The 17,309-nt window shown below is 46.5% G+C and overlaps 1 protein-coding gene across 4 annotated transcripts in view; it reads right to left on the minus strand.

Annotated features, from left to right (window-relative positions):
- Positions 1 to 3,113: 3,113 nt before the first annotated feature.
- GPATCH2L (G-patch domain containing 2 like) overlaps positions 3,114 to 17,309 on the minus strand; it is a 60,610-nt gene continuing 46,414 nt past the window's right edge. For 2 of the 4 annotated variants that reach the window (XM_055811579.1, XM_055811524.1), the window contains exons 11-12: positions 4,511 to 4,671; positions 3,114 to 4,374 (exon numbers count right to left, since the gene is read on the minus strand). In XM_055811579.1, the coding sequence (XP_055667554.1) occupies positions 4,246 to 4,374; positions 4,511 to 4,671 (290 nt within the window). In that variant the 3' untranslated portion in view covers positions 3,114 to 4,245. The remainder of the gene's footprint in view (positions 4,375 to 4,510; positions 4,672 to 17,309) is intronic. The other 2 variants (XM_055811716.1, XM_055811651.1) reach the window with 2 other exon arrangements.

A 17,309-nucleotide genomic window follows, 5' to 3' on the forward strand; every position in this document is an offset into this window, starting at 1 on the left:
TCTTGCAAGAAGGAATTGGGCACAGAAAGCTCTCAACATACAGAGGAACTTTGCAGCTTTGATTACAACAGCTGTGTTTAAGCTGCCTGTGGATCACTAACTACAATGCCAACAGGTACACCTTGAGAAAAATGAGACCGATGCTCCAGCTCCCTCACTCTGAAGCTTGCAATAGAGGGATGCACTTATTTTTAACCGAACTTGTCTCAAGGAAGACGGCAGGGCAAATGTGTCCTTCCAACGTCCATGACATTTGTCAGGGTTGGAGTAGAAGTCCGAGAGATACATGGCAGACAGCATGAGGACAGATGCCCAAGCATGAAAGCAGATCTCCCTCAGTGAGAGGCAGAGTGACACTGCATGGAGGAGCAAGGAAAAGGGCTTTAAGGCCTCTGAATCAAATCCCTCAGAGATCTTCTTTTCTGTGGAATAAATGTACTCACCCAGAGTCTGTGACTGGGGAGCAAGTAGCAAACCCTCAGTTAAACCAGTCATTGCTTAAAGGCCAGCTCATGACAAAACCCACCATGTGCTCTGCCCACCATGCTCCCCTATGACCTGCCTGCCTGTGATGGGCTCTCTCCACTTCGGCATTGCAGCTGAGTACTCTGCCCCTTGTTCCACTCCACCTCTCCACTAGCACCTCCACGTGGATTAAACCCCACCTTTGAGATCCCACCTTCACTCTAACCTACATCTTAGCCCTTCCTGGCTTCTCATGTCCCTTGGTAGCACATCTAAGGCAGCCAGAAAGCTCTCGCACCCCATCCGGGCATGTTACCAGCTACTCTCTGCTGGCTGTGAGCTGACTAAGGAAAAAGCAGCCTAAAGCAGCTGACTTTACAGACTACGGGTTTCTCTTTGGCCTATAACTTCCTTCTGATCCATTTTCCAAAGAGGTCCAAAATCCAATAAATTAGGACCAGTCAGCATCACCTGTGTCCTCGGGAGAATGATGTAGTGAGCCCCCTTAGAGCATATTTTGGGCACACAAAGGAGAAGAAGGTGGTTAGGAACAGTCAGCGTGGATATTCCAAGGATAAATCATACCTGACCAATACGATTCTCTTCTATGATAAAATGGGACTTGTGGACAAGGGGAGAGGCATGGAAGCCATTTACCTTGACTTCAGCAAAGCATTCAGCACTGTTTCCCAGAATGTCTCAAGTTTGATATAAAACTATTATGAGTGGACTATCAGATGGGCTAAAAAATGATGGGATCAACAGGCTCCGAGGGCAATGTTTATACGCTACCTGGAGGTCAGTAACAAGATGTATGCAGGAATGTATCCTGGGACCTGTCCTGTTTAACATCTGTATCAATGACCTAGAGGCTGCAGCAAAGCACACTCTTACCAAGCTTGTATGTGACACCAAACTGGGGGGACCAGTTGATATGCTCAAGGCAGAGCTGCCATCCAGAATGGCATAGACAGGCTGCAGGAACTGGGCTAACATGAACCTTACGAATGTCAGCAAGGACAAATGCAAAGTCCTACACCTTGGAAGAAATAATCCCCTGTGACAGTACATACTAGGGACTGCCTGCCTGGGTAGCAGCTCTGCTGGAGAGGACCTCAGGGCCTGATAGGGAGTAAGCTGAATATGAGCCAGCACTATGCCCTGGCAACAAAAATGTCCAGCAGTGCCCTGAGCTGTATTCATGGGACCAGAGCCAGTAGATCAAGGGATGTAGTTATTGTACTTCACTTGGCACTTGTCAAACTCTGTCTGGAATATGTTGTCCAGATTTGGGGCCCCAGTATAAAAGAGAAATTGATAAACTGGTGCAAGTTAAATGGAGGGTGAGCAATGTGGTCAGCAGGCTGGACCGTTTGCCCTGTGAAGAGACACTGAGGGAACTGGGCTTGTTTAGCCTGAAGAAGGTTTAGAGGGACCTAATAGCAGACTTTCAATAAGGACCTTATCAAGAAGACAGAGACATTGTGGGTTGGCAATACACAACAGATACAAATGGGAAAAAAGAGAGGTTCAGACCGGATAGAAGGAAAAGCTTTTCCAGCGTGAGGACAGCCAAGCATTGGAACAAGCTGCACAGAGCAGCCTTCATTTTTGGGAGACTTTCAAGATGTAACTGAGTAAAACCCTGAGCAACCAAGACTGAATTCAGTCTTGATCCTGCTTTAAGCAAGGGACTGTACCAAAGACCTCCTGACATCCCTTCCAACCTGAATTATTCTGTAATTCAATGATTCCACAGATGGCAGAAGACTTTCATTTCTTGCAGAGGTATATCTGGAGTAGGAGCAGGTACAAAAATGACAGGACCTGGCTACCACTTCCCACCAGCTCTGCAATTACTGCCTCTTCACAACAGCTCTTCTCATAGCACCCATGGAATAGGTGGGCCAGGGCCCCTGTGAGAGAAAACCAGCTACTCGCATGCACTGTAAGGTGAAGGCCTGGCCCTGGCCACTGCCAGACCCAAAGCAGAGATATTTTTTCTAGTACAAGTGAAGGAATGGCTCATGGCTTCTCGGAGGTACCAGCAATCACAGAGCACTCTGCATGCAGTGTGCTGTAGAAGTATCAGCTTCTCCAGTATGTCTCTCCATAAGAACACAAATCCTTCAGAAGAAAACCCGTAAAAGACGGTTTGTACCAACAAATATGCAAAGCTATTTCTATGGGAAAAAACCAAAGTGGGCTTTGAGCAGAACTGCATCACAAAGAAGTTGGGGCAGTTGATTGCCCCTCAGTCTTCACATCTGTAAAAAAAATGTTATTTCCCAGTAGCACACACATAGAGCTGTCTCCTCATAAAACCAAATTATTATGGTAGGAAAAATGTCCTTGTCTAGGCCTAAATAGTTGGAGAGATGGCAGAAATTTGTAGCTAGTAATTCTTTCTAGAACAGGAAGGACACAGGATGGCTCATCCCATATATCTTACGATGGAAGAGATCCTTTGTTCTTTACAGTCAAGGGAAACATGAGGAAATATCTGTTGAAAGTAAACACTTCCCACTGGAACAACCTGAGGGGCCTCCAAAGAGCTCAACAGTGATGTCACCTAACACCTTTTTTAAAAAAAAAACAAACAACACTGAAGCAATGATAGTGAGATTCCTGTATTTTGAAAAGAACAAAAGGGATGTTGGCAGGGAATTCTAGATCAGTTAAACTTGATCTCAGGCTGGACAAAACAATGAAACAGTTAATCCAGAATTATACTGGCAAAATAAAATCAGAGGCTAAAAATATAGTGGAAAGTAGGTCTTGTTAGGCTGCTACCTTCTCTTTCCAGCTCTTGCTTTTTTTTTTTTTTTTTTTTTTTTTTTTAAAACAGGATGACACATCTAGTAGGTAACGAAAGCAGTGCTAGTGCAGCATACCTGGACATCCATAGCAAGGCTGCAGCCACAGCCAGTTTAGGTGTCGTTTCACACCCAGTGTGCAGGTTCTAACACATTCCTGGCCCACAAACCACACTGCTGTCCCTGTTCAGTACATGCAACAAGCTTCAGCCCCAAATGTGCTCTGTGTATAGCAAAGAAGCAGGGGCAACGAAGGCGGCAGTAGCGGCAGCCTGATGACAGTGGCATACTGCCTGCAGTATGGGGAGCTGGACATGCTGCTTTCACTCAGTCTGCCCAGCGCCCTCTGCTCTGCACAACCTGGAGCCAGGGCAAGCTCTGGGCTGGGCTGCAGGGGACAGGGACACAGACTGACAGGCACGAATGGCAGGGAGATCCATATCCCCATGGAAGGAGAAGGATAGAGCTGAGGATCACAAGCCCTGTTCCTGGTCACAAGCAGGCTGCAGCCCCTGTCTCTGGAGAAACAAGTGCCATGAGGAGCCTGGGGCAGCGCAAGCCAGAACAGGCATCTGGGCAGGGTACAGAGACGTGCCATGGTCTGGGCCAATGAAAACACTGAGCAAAGTTTTCAGGAACCAGTCTTTCCCACAATCACCTTCTCATGAGGAGAGGAACATGAAGGACAACATTCTTTGCCTCAAACTTCCTTCTGTGACATCTCAAGTAACAAATGTATGCTGTGAGCAACCCATAGGGTATGCAATCTATGGATTAAAAACTGGCTCCCCATTTGAGATTCAAGAGTGATCGCCAATGGAAAAATAGCACTAAACAGAGATGTTAGCAGGTGCATGCATTGGCCCATTGCAATTATAACTCATTGTTGGTATAGGTACAACACACAGGTGGGTGAGATGAGAAAAAACAAGGAAAGAAGCTACACACAATCACATGACTCACATCATTCTCTATAACCCAGCAATGCACAACCAACGCAACGTACAAAGTGGCTCTGATGCTGCAGGGGATTGTCACAGAGGTAGTCTTGGGGGTCCCAGGCACAACATGAGCTCTCATGTAACCATTGGATCTACAACATGGGAAAGATTAAGAGCAATATGTAAGCATCTTGCATGCGTCAATAAGGCAGTTACTAGATCCCTTGCCCCCAGCAGCTGCAAGCTTTTTGTGCCCTTGATTATTCAAGACTGAGAGGATGTACTTACCATGGTAAAGCACCTGTGAGCAGGGTGCCAGTCTTGCAGGCAGAACTGTAACGACATCCAGAGCCAAAAAGTTGAAGTTGATGGGTTCAACTTCAGAATACTGCCATACCGCCTCCTCATGGCAAGGGGAATTATACACCAGCCATCACTGTGGATTGCGCCTGTTTACACGAGGTGAGTTACAACATGGAATTGTCTTCAAACACTGCTTTACCAACCCTTGCAGACATTCTGGAAGAAATTCTGTTGCAGGAATTTATTTTCACCCTGAGGAGAACACACCACCATGGACTACTGAAGCAAGACAAACTGTGCACATCTGAGAATGTATTAAAAGCCAGCTACCTACGGAGGACCTGCAACAGGACTCTGTGGAGATATGGAACAGATCACACAAGGTCAGCAGAGACATGACTGGCTCAAAGCTATCCCAGTTGCATCTGCTGTTTCCAATAGCTCAGCTCCCCAAAAACCTGCATCACTATCCTTCAGTAATCTGTCAAGGGTCAAAAGACATGCAGAAACTGTCCCAGAAAATGAAAGGGCAGCTGCTTTCATAAAACCGATTTCTCTTTTACTGAGAGCCACCACAAATCATTCCCGGTGCAAGTCCTCTTCGGTAGGCAGGCTGAGAGACTGTCTAGCTCTCAGCGCTCCAGTGTCACTCCATAAAAGCATCGCAAGTCTTACCCTGCAGTAACTGATCACTAGCTCTCTGTCACTACAGTTACTGCTCTGTTTCTCATACTCTTCTTTTGCCAGGAGGTATTGTCTGTTCAGTCCTTGTTGGATTGTTTTGTGGAGCACTGTGATTAGCACTGAACCAAAATCACCCAACCCTTATGGACCTTTTTTCCCTTCCTACTATCAGAATGAGATTTCATCTTGATGTTCAGAGCCTGGAGACCCAGAGGTCGGAGGCCACCACACGATCCACTGAGCCACCCAGTCCCTAGATCACAATGTTAACAAATCACCATTTATCTTTGTTACTGCAGCAAGTGTCCAAGGCAAAATGGTGCCAAAGATCATATCTGTTGGGATAACCTATTGATTTGTGTCATATTCTGCCCAATCCCTATTTTATTCTTGCTCAGGCAGAGGTCAAGGCGGGTTAAAAATAACTCCTTCAGTCTGAGGTGCAGGACTGAGGAATTTAAAGCCAGCTTGTTCTTCCCAAGGGTGGGGGTTCAAAAGCCTCCAACGCAAGCAACAGGAGCAGTAAGCTACAGCAGCTACAAGCAAGAACTTGCAGTCAGGGAACTCAAGCCATGGCAGAAGGTCTTGCAGCTTTAACTAAAATACCTTTTTATTTTTTAATTTTTTTTTTTGAGAGAGAGGGAGAATAAATCAGTCATCCTAGTTCATTCAAGCAACTAAGCATTACAAAAGTTTACGTGATGTACATACACAGCAAATGCTTTGAAGTACGAGTGCAGACTGGTGCAGATTCTGTTACAGCGTTCATACATCCTAGCCAAAGTACACAGCCAAACATCAGCATAATCTATTGTCCTTATTCCACAGTAAGTTAAAATTTTGAACTTCATTATAGGGGTAAAAAAAAATACATCAAAAATACTAGAGTTGAAGTTGTCACTGCTGTTCCTAGCACTAATGTTCACGTGTCATTTCTGTCAGAGAATTCTCTAGGTAGATGCAAATGTTTATTTATATTATTTTATCCCATTTCAAAACCTTTTCTACAGGAGTTAAATTGCCAACACTTTAGAGATATTTTGCCTTCCATTAACATTATGCCCTTCAGGAAATTAAATTTTAAACTAATACCATTTCCCTGGCTTTTTCATTAAAGAAACATAATGTACATGCAAGCAGAAAACACTTAGAGCATCTACATGATCTCCTGAAAATTTTGCCCAATGATGCAAAAGAGGGTCTTACCTTTACACTGGCTTCATTCTCCCACTCTTATATACAGATTAGATGATTAAGAAAGGAACTCAGTTTGTTATTTCTTCTTCTGACAACAGTTTCTGACACTTGTACTAAAGCCAAGCAGATTTTAAGGGGGCTCTAACAGGTGGACAAGTCCTCTTTTGCTCACCTCACCTTAAATTACACCTGAACATCATTCACCCAATGCCCACACTACTGCAGGCCTCTGAAGTGTTCTGTAGAAGGAAGGAGATTACACCAACCTATGCTACCAGGAGGCAGAAATGAGCACTCTGAGTGACAGAGAGAATAAAATCTCCCACTCATTACCAGCTCCTTGCCTGCAGAAGAGGGGGGTATCATGAACTGTGCAACATATCTTAGAAAAGCCACTCACTTATTCAATCAAATGCCAATAAAATTGCTTCCCCCTTGGGACTGAAGGGCCAGTGTCTTTTAGGAGCATGCTTTAGTCATAGCACTCTGGATGAGAAACAACAAAAGAACTAACCGCCCTTGTGCCAAAGTAGGGTGGCAAGGATGGTGCAGCACCTCCTTGGGAAGTGGACCAAGCAGAAACCCCACCTCTGACAGGACATGGGTATAAATTCCCCAGGTGGCATGTGAAAAATCTCTCTATAGGGAGGTTTACTGTATTAGAGCAGTAAAACCACCCAGGCTGAAGAGGCTGAAGTTTTCGTGGGCTCACAGACGGGCACGGGGGGGGGGGGGGGGGGGGGGGGGGGGGGGGGGGGGCAGGCTGGCTCACTGCACATAGCCATTTAACCCTTCCTCAGCATCCTGTGACTTTGGCATAGAGGGGGAAGGCATGTGAGAGCAAGCAGGGGATACTGGGGCAAAACCTCATCGGCACTACTGAGAAACAGGGACATGTTCATTTCTGCCCTGTCCCAAAACTGACCCGCCTCTATGGTTAAGCAGGCTCAGAGATGCCTAACCTTGCTGACCATCACAGGTTTCTGTCTGTAGCAACCAAGAGGTGGAAGAGCCAAAGGGCAGTTTAAGTCTCAGCAGTACTATGCTCGCTTATATGATATACGCTCCCAAGTCATCTCCTCCCCTGCCATACTCCTTCACTGGTCATTTCTGGAGGGGCAAGGCAGAGCTCAGCGCTGGGCTGAGTTACAAGAGTTAAGCAGCTGTGGCTGCCCACTTACAGGTTAAAGAGGAGACCACCAGCACAGGCAGGAGGCAGAGCAGCCAGGGGCAGGAGGCAGCAGAGACCTGGCAAAGCACTCTGTTCTGTTCTCTCTCTCCTGCGGTTCTGCGGGCGATTACTCCGGAGCACCCAGCCATACCAAAATCAATAAACAATTTCTACGCAGCCCAGGGAACTTTGCCACACTTAATAAAAGTCTCCAGTCACAGTTATGGCTTCATTTCAGCTTAACGTCTTCTTTAACTGTCCCTTCTTTTCAAGATCAATTAGAGGCACATGCAAAGAGAATAAAAAACCAAACCAAAACAAAACGACAAAGGAAAAACCTAAAAAGCAAGGTCATATGAAGCAGTCCAGCTCTCTCCCCCTCCTCACCTCCCTCCTGAGGGGAACATGGAAATACAGGGACCGACAGGTAACGCATTCGGACACCTTGTTTACACGTGCTTATTGCAGCCTTTCGTTCTGGGCACATATCAGCAAGAGACCAGCCTTATTTAGGAGAGCTGGACTATTCCATAAGACTCAATTGAGCCTGTAGAAGACACCTTTGCTCCCTGCAATTTCAGTGCAAATTCAGCACCCCTGAAAAATAACTAATACGAAGGATGAAAGTCTACTGGTCCTCAAAAAGGATACAGCACATACACCCTTACGTAGATCTTCATCTGGTGCGGGGATGATCCAGTCTCACTGTTCCAAGCATGCCTTGGCTTCTGACAAGACACCCAGAACCCTGCCACTGAATCATCCTCTATATTCCAGTGACTTACAAGAGGAAAGGGGTAATGAAGTAGGGTAACTTCCAATTAATAGCAAAAGGAGGCAAACAGCTTTTGGTCTCTCCTCCCACTCTGCACACTGCAGAGCTAATATTGCTTTGATGTTCTGTATTAAGGTTGAAAGTATTAGAAAGGTTATCTGTGTTTTTTTGGTAACTTGTCTGAAATAGCTGGTTCTGCACCTGGGACATCTGCTCTTGTACAAAGTCTATGACAGTCACTTTGCTTAGAGCCTGGCCCATATGCCAGACCTTCAGTCCTTATGAGGCCTCTGGAGTTCAAACACTTCCTCAGATAGAACCCAAAGTCTGCCCTAGCTGAGCTGAACCCACAGGCCACCACGGTTATTACAGACAATAACAGCTGAGCCAACTCCTTCATTGTTTTGCAATGTTTTAGACCGATGGAAATTAAGATTTGACAGCTCCACGCCCCTGATGCCACCACTGCCATTGTATATTGCCAACTGTATAATGGAAACAGACTGAAATCATTACAACTCCTCAGTTCTTCTCGCTGCTGCAGGAATCGGAAGGGAAGATCTGCTTTGTGTTTATGCCATCAGACAGCACGGAGTCACCAGAGAGCAGCCCTGGGTAAACAGCAATTGTCGGGACTGACCTGTCCAGGGAAGACACTGCTAAACTGCTGCCACTTGGCAGCATTGGCCCTGGAAATCCTATTCCCACAGGTAACAGTTTGGCCTCTTAGATTGCTCTTGGAGAAATGGATCCTCCCACTAGAAGTATAGCTTTGGAGAGTAAAGCATGGGCACTGCAGAAAGTGGGACAACACCTCCACCATGCCTCTGTCACCAGCAAAACGTCTCCCCGACCTAGACCTCAAATCAGTAGTGCATCTATACTGAGCCTGGGTCTCCTCTTGTGCCTCCTTCACCAGAAAAAAGAGCAGAAGGGAGGAAGTTTGGGGACAGGCAGACACCACTCTCTAGCTGGCTCTCACTGCTTTGGTAGGGCACACAGAGAACTAAACGCATGCAGAGTCAGCAGGGCAGTCTAGCCTTTGAAATTTAAAAATCCAAAGAAGGTGGACAATAGGGCGATTATAGGAAACAAAAACTCACTCGGCCTTCAACCTAAATCATATTTCTCTGACAACATCTCCGAAGTGTGGGCTCTGCTCCCCAGCTAGATATCTATTCAAAACAAATCTACCTCTTATCTTGGTTCCTCTTCTTTCTGCCTATATGTGCCTTCATACGCGTATCTTCCCTGATGACTTTCAATGTGCCTTAGCTGGTATCCCAAGATGCCCTGGCTCTGGTCCTGAAAATGAAGGACAATTAATTCAGCATTCAACAGTTCAGCAGTCTCTTTTTTGCCATTTTATTTCACACTGATGTCATCGCAGATCATGTATCATCCTGCCCTTCCTCTCCTTTACTACTTGTGGCCTACACCCACATCTTTCTCTGTTTGAACAGCACGTTCTCTGGACAGTAAGTTCTCTTATTAGTAGTCTGTGAAGCCTTGGGGTCTGCTCAACTTCGGTATTGACCAGAACCTTCTAGGGACTATAGTAGTACAGAAAGTGATGAAAGACTGAGTTTACAATGATCCCACAGGCTAGAGCAGTTGCTCAGGGTATCACCTTGGTCCATGGATTGCTTTACTGAAAGTAATTCTTACGTCTCCCAGATAGAACTACTACTTTTCCAGGAGGCCACCCCATGCCTTTTCTTCACTGGACCTTTGCTGGAGGAGTTTAAAGCTCTTCAGACACCACTCACTGGACACTGCAGATTTTTCAGCACGCTCACACCACGGCAACTCTAAAATAACCCAAGTATGCATCAGATGGAGCGAAGCATTTCGAAGCAGGTTATGCAAACCTGCGCCTGGTTATACCCTCATAATTTGAGGCCTCTCAGGGAACATTGAGATCACCAATATATTAAAGAACACATCCGAAACTAATAGGGTGTTAAATATTTCCAATTCAGAAGAGCCTACATGGCTGGGAGGAGACAGTTCCAGTAAAAGACTGTACACTGCTGCATCACAAGCCTTCAGCAAGAGCAATGATTTTCTTGCTTGCAATATTTTACAGACTGTTTGAGGCTAAAGAAAATCTGAAAATCTGCCTTTGTTGTTTAAATGCGAGATATCTCAGTGATACCCTGTGACAGAGAGTTGGTCATCATCTTTAATATTTAATCTTGCGCTGTGGTTCTGCCGCCTGTATGAGTGGGTAAACAGCAAGGCCTAGAAACTGCAACCTACAACAGAACACAGTGACAACCACCACATCTGTAAAATAACAGAAAAGTACTGTCTGAGTAGCTCCTGGTTTGCTTGGGAGCATTTGGAGGAAGAGAAGAGGGCTAGACAGAATAGACACGGAGGCTAAATAATGAAGGCTCTAAATTAGTCATTGCATGGAGCCAATAAAAACATCACTTGAAACAAAAGAATTCAGTGAAAGTATCACTGGGACAAAGGTGACTGGAGGGATGACATCTTGTAAACCATCTGCTGGCTGGAGTCAGAAAAGAACTTTCTCCTCTGCTAACATGTTACTACAGGTTTATTACACATCCCATTTGTATCTACCTGGAAAGCACCAGTGAGAAGCAAAGCAATCTCCTAGGCTGCGACAAAGCTTTCCATTAATAATCCATAATTTTCATCCACCAAGAGAAATCAGGAGGTACACAGCATTTTCAGAACTGCTCAAGATTCTCACCTGCCCACTCAACCCAGTTTTGTAAGCATACACTACAGGTGCAAGTAAGATGATATTGTTGCTGTTGTTGTTTTTCCTTAATATCCAAGCACTTGGATGTAGCCAAGCAAGGTCAGGAGGTGACCATTAGCATTAACAGTGTCTTGTCTCCATGGAAGCAAAACTACCTTCAGGGACCTGATTCTATGGGAAATAAAAAAAAAGATCCTCCAGGAGAAAGGTAAGGCGGCATTAACCACAGGCTGTATAAGAACGTTGTTCAACTGTGCAACCTATGATGGCTGAAGCACTTTTTGTTGTTTGGAATAAGCAAGCACCTTACACAGAAGCTTCCTCTTATGATACTTCCTGAACACTTGATGGTTTCCATCTTCAATACAAAACCTGTCTCCATGCTGAGCAACCAAGGGTCCTTATCTAGGGATGGGAATGGAGACCTAGTAGGATGCGTAAATGAAACTGGATCATGTAGTCAAACTGAATAACATTCAGTTCATAATGACCTGTCATAATCATCTGCCAGGATACGGGGAAATAGACCAAATGGTTTCCCAAAGGGAGATACATGTTGGAGGGGGAATGGTTAAAAACACAGACTAAGGCTAAGGTTCTGAGCACTGCATTGCATGCCCTGGGTACAAGAGGGAAGTGGAGGGGCAGCTTGAGAAACAGGTCCCTTTTCCCTGATCCCTCTACTGCTGGCAAGGCTATCATTTTATTCAGGAAAAACAGAGCACTAGAAGGGTCTGGAAGAGAAAAGACCACAGCTCTTCTTCTCCCTGCCAAGGTGACAGCCCTAAGGGCCCAACAAAGCGACATATCTGCTTGTCTTACTCTTCAAGGATCACTTCAGCTGTGGCATTGTACTGCACCCTCCCACCCAACTGGGATCATCTCCAGTGGCACTTATGCTTCAGTTGAGAGGAGGAAGGATTTAATACAGGAATGCCCTGATGCTAATGCCTTGCCAGAGGTGCATGAAGCACTCCACGTTGCCAAGAGGCCTGAAAAATATACAGTTCTTTGGGACAAGGTCTTTTGTCCTCCTTATCGGCTGATGTGCTCTCACAACTGGAAGTGGGACTGATAACCCGCAATACAGGTCACTGCAGCACCTGAAAATAAGACCATCCTTCCCTTTAAACCAACCTGCTTTAGTGCTTTCCCAGATGAAAAAATATAGTCAAATGTCATGCTCCTTCCTCAAAGCCAGACCCTACAAACCCCAGGAGCAGACAGTGACTGCACTTCTGCATCTGAGGATTATTCAGCACAGCCCACCTCTGCCTTGGGGGGTAACAGCGCTGCTTGGATCGTCTCCCCACAAGCACAAGAGGGCTGAAGGGTCTGACCCTCTTTTCAGCTGTGGAGGAACACAACCCCTGCACTTAGAGCCCTGTCCAACATCAACCTGATGTTGAATGTTTCCAGTGGTGGGACATCTACCACCTCTCTGGGCAACCTGTGCCACTCTGGTCTTGTTATAGCACGCACGCAGGCTGGAGGGTCAGACCCTCTTTTCAGCTGTGGAGGAACACAACCCCTGCACTTGCACGCACGCAGGCATGCAGAGCTCAAACAGCGCTGAAGCACCAGCGCTGCCCTCACAGGGTGTGCGTGGCCTGGCTCCCCAGCACGGAGACCTTTCCAGATCTGAGTGCACCCCTCAATACATCAGGCCTATTTCAGGCTTCTTCTCCCCTCCCCTCAACACCCCCCCCCCCCCCCCCCCTTTTAAAATGGCAGTTCTCTCTCTTCTGGCTTCACAGAATCCTTCAGAACTCCAGCATCCTTTGGCATTCCCTATCTGGCAAATTTTCATCCACCTTACCTACTAAAAGCAGACAAGAAGAACAAAACATCTGTGCTGTACAGGGCAGATGGATTTGTAAAGCTAGATGGTGCCGGGCAAGTGGAGAGTTGCTTGTTGATATGACAGTGAACTTGAGGGTGGGCTCAAGAGACAAAAAGGTGAGAATAAGTGACCCCTGCATTGCCTGGTGTCCCTCATTCCTCCTGGGACAAATTTGTCACTCTGGTGAAATTCCCACTTGGCCATCTCGTCCTTCTTTAGTGATTCAACTGCTTAGCAAGCGTCCCCCTCAGCAAACCCTACACCTCTCTTTTGCAAGTAGCAGCCTGCTGTAGAAGGGAGCCACTTTACCAGGCAATAACACCTGGTGGAGAGAAAATTCCTGTAAGCAGATTCCTTGTGACTGAAGCAGCAACCTTGACCAGTCACTTCAGAGCCCCATTACATCCATAATGATACTGTCTCCACCTTTCCCTTCCCCCCAGCATGAAAGATGAGTGGTTGTGTGGAACGAGTCCCCGAGCTGTGATGGGAATCCGTCTCGCTTGGCTGCAAAAAATATATATATCCTGGTATGGCTGTGATGAATCCTTTCATTATTCATCTGCAATTGCCCTGCTACTGCTGCTGTTCCATTCTCACTCTCTCTCTTTCTTTTATAAATAAAAATGGAAACAGATTAATGACAAATGTTGACAGAGATTGCTTTTAAACAGCCACACCTGAACGTGGGCTATGGGGGAGGAGCAGTGGCAGAGCAGCAACAGAGAGATGGGAAGACCAGGAAAGACTAAGTAAGAGATGGGAAAAGATGAAGATGCTCACTCCAACTGTGCTAGACGAGCAGTGACTGGAGCAAGGTATCTTTCTGGTGGTCAATTTGCTCCAACAAACGAGCTCTGGATTAACAGAACTATGCATCCAAAATATTTGAAATAACTACCAGTAGTCAGTTGTGCTGTCAAAGATACTCTGGAGCAAAGTTTGTTGAGACTCCAGCAGAATATTCACGGACAAAATGGCAACACACAGAGGGGCAGTTACACATCCCCAGTGATGAACACATAGTACCTGATAATGCTGTTCATCCCGCTTTACTCCTGGTGACCAGCGAATATCAAGGCTCTAGTCCGTGCAACTGTCAAAGCGATTTGTAGTTTGGGAATGTGGCTCAGATGGGCAAAGACAGTCTGTGACCAGTCACGCCACAGGTTGACACGATGAGTGCATCCAACAGCGGCAAACCTGGCCTCATGACACCCTTCCCTATCCCTTCCCACTGCATGAAGAAATACAACAAGCCTTTTACCCAAGCAGCACTCCAGGAAGCTGCATTGTTTACTCCTCCTTAATGTTTTATCCCCTTATTGAAGAAAGGATGGGAGCAGGAGAGGAGAGGCAGAAGTGATATCCAAGTCTAAGGGAAAGAAAAACGGACTCACTTCGGATTCACTTCTGATCTTAAAATAACCCGTTGCAGCCATTCAGAGCTGGGCTGCAGGAGACTGAGAGCTGTTAAGGTGCTGCCCTCTCATAACCAAACTATATCTGTCTCTTGTAGCTCCTGACACAGTGTTCTCCTGAGCCAAACTTCAAGTTCTCATTGCACAAACAGGTGAAAGACCTGACCTCCAAAATGGCCAACTCGGACTGCTCGGTGTGCCACGCGCTGCTGCAGCATCACAGAGAGGGGCAGCGAGCTGCAGCTATTGCACCTGCCTGAGTATTTAGCCCAGATCTTGCATCTTAGACCTTTGATGTGCTCTGTAAACCCTGCACATTGGAATAAGTCTCTTCTCCCCCATGGGAGGACTGAAGCCACTCTCTTGTCCTTCATACCTACTGATGTCCTTTAAACCATCTAGAGGTCCAGAGATGACGTTATTTTTTTTTCCTCCATTCTTCTCTCTGCTTTTAATGTCTTCCTCCTCCTCCACAGACAACCTGAGTTCTGTAATCGCTTCTCTATGTACCTCTACCCCTGTGGTGATCTCCAGTGGCTGCAGCCTCCTCCTCCTCTAGGTCCCATACTTCCTACCTCAAGCACCACCTGAAGATACCGCGTCTGCTAAAACCACCCTCTACCAAACCATTTCCAAGGCTATCTTGCCTTCCTGCCACCACTAACACCTCCTAGCTTAACTCCTCACTCCCATCAAAGTGTTTGGCACCACCTTTGAGGGCAGAGATGTGCATGGACTCATTGCTGCTTGCTCGTTGCCAGCCTCCCACTTAACTAAACCCATTTTCATCCTTCCCTCAGAATTGCTCCTGCTCTGCTGGTGCCAAGCCACCCTCCTGTCCTCCTGAAAGCAAACTGCTCCTTGGACTCCTTTCAACAGCAGCTAATGCAAGACATTACAGCACAGAAGCCTGCGCCAACATCCAGTGCGTAAACAAAGGCCGGATACATGAGAAGAGAGAAGGCACTGTCAGCATTTAATGACAAACACTAATTGCAAACAGGGGGATGGAGTTCTCCATCCCTGTTCTCTCAGCAGCCAAAAGCCATCTGAGCCAGGAGATGCGGCCATTCACAAACCAGGATCCATTAATGGCTGAATGGCCCCCTGCTCAGTGTCTGACTGGCTGCCACCAGCCTGCTCGGTGTCCAACTGATCCACTGAATGGACAGCCAGCCTCTCGGAGCTTTAGTTTGTACCTCAGCAGTGCAGGGACACAGAAATGTAAGGCCTTTAGCGAGGCAATTTCAAAAACCTTTCAGGCCTGCCACAGAGTTGCCCTGTAATCCTTGCAAAGTTTTAACTTCTCTCTGTGTCTCTTGTTTTCCTGAGAAAATTGCCTTATATCCCATCCCAGAGGGCTACGGAGCATGCTGTTTGTGGGCCTCAACTTCAGTACTTCTATAGAAAGCTGTTGCAAAGGACTGATGGCTTTTTTAGTAACATTCTCATTCACCAGAAAGGCTGGTTCTCATCGCGTGCAACATGGTGCAGAGATACCCGGTATTGTCCATCAGTTTGCCCCATCATTCGTTACACCATATAAACAAACAAATCAGCCCCCTAAAGAGAAGAGATCCACATGAGGCACTTTGGGTTCTCTCGAGCAGGGAAGATCCGCTTTTTAGGAAGCGTATATGGTTATGTCACAGGAAATGTCCCTTCTCACCTCAGCTAAAGATGGTATCGAAATCCCTAAGGAGCACCCGGGAGAAGAGGAGCACACAGTTCTTGGAGGCAGCTCCACATGGCTTTAAAACCCTCCCAAGGACCTCTTTCAGCCTTGGACTTCATAGAATTCCTACGAGCTGCTGAATCCTTGGAGAGCATGGGGTGACGGGCACAGGCCTGTAAGCGATTGAGCTGAAGTTAAAACCTTGGTGCTGCCACCTGGGCAAGTGTCCCCATTCAACCATTACTCCCCAGAACTTTCTCCCAGCCCACCCATCACCCCAGTTCTACCTTCAAGCCTTGGGCTGCCTCTGGCACTCCTCACACACGTTGAGCCATGCCAACTGATTAAACCAGCAGAAATCAAGTAATTTTTTGCAGTTAAGGGGGTTGATGTGACTCAAAGGGGCCCAAGGAGTGAAAGGTAAGCAGCAGGAGCTTACAGCCAGGTAGGGGAAGGCAATGGGGTGGAGATGGAAGGAGAAGGCTTCCTCTTTCAGCAGAGATGCAGTTTACCTCACCTCATGGCCTTGCACCCCATATTTCCAACAAAGAAAATAACATCCCTAAAATTTCAGTCAATTGCAAAGACTTTGTACAGTGCTTTAGGATGGATGTATTTGGGTAAAAAAAAATAATAGTAGCAAAATGGAAGGCCAACACCCTTCCAGATTCCTACATGCTATAGGGTTTCAGCTCCCACAGACACTCAAGGTGATGCTAGAAAATCTTTGAGTGCATTGCAGCTGACCTTACTGTCCCAATCTATCCAGCTACATTTGCAATCCATCCTGCTCCAGTCCTCACCGTACTTCTCCGTTGATTTTAACCTACACAGCTCTTGAGGGTTCAGAGTCTCAGTCCCCCCAGTACCCACCCCTCTCCTTAGGCTCTGGGGCCAGCAGTTGCGTAGTTACTTGTATAGTTACTTAAGACAGCCACATGAGAGATGGTCAGCCATTGTTTTGCTTTGGAAACTTTATTAGCTTTGATGCTAATTGTTGTTTTCCAAACCAACACCCTGCATTAACACACGTGAAGTTTTAGCCCTCCCAACATTGAGCAGATTTGAACTCTGTGGAAAGGCAGAAGATCTGGAGTCTATTGACCTTCATTCCCCATCACAAAGTCCAGCTTTCACTCAAATTTACGTTTAATGAGATGACATGAAGCGCCTAAGCAAGAAGGTATAGTATTCACGTGGGTATCAACCTCCCAAGCAAAGGCCCAGCTCAGCCTGTCCCTTTTTCCTCCTTTATCCTGCCCCTTGTGTCTCAGAGCTTTG

The sequence above is a fragment of the Falco peregrinus genome, chromosome 1 (assembly GCF_023634155.1).
Source record: "Falco peregrinus isolate bFalPer1 chromosome 1, bFalPer1.pri, whole genome shotgun sequence".
Taxonomy (NCBI): Eukaryota; Metazoa; Chordata; class Aves; order Falconiformes; family Falconidae; genus Falco; species Falco peregrinus.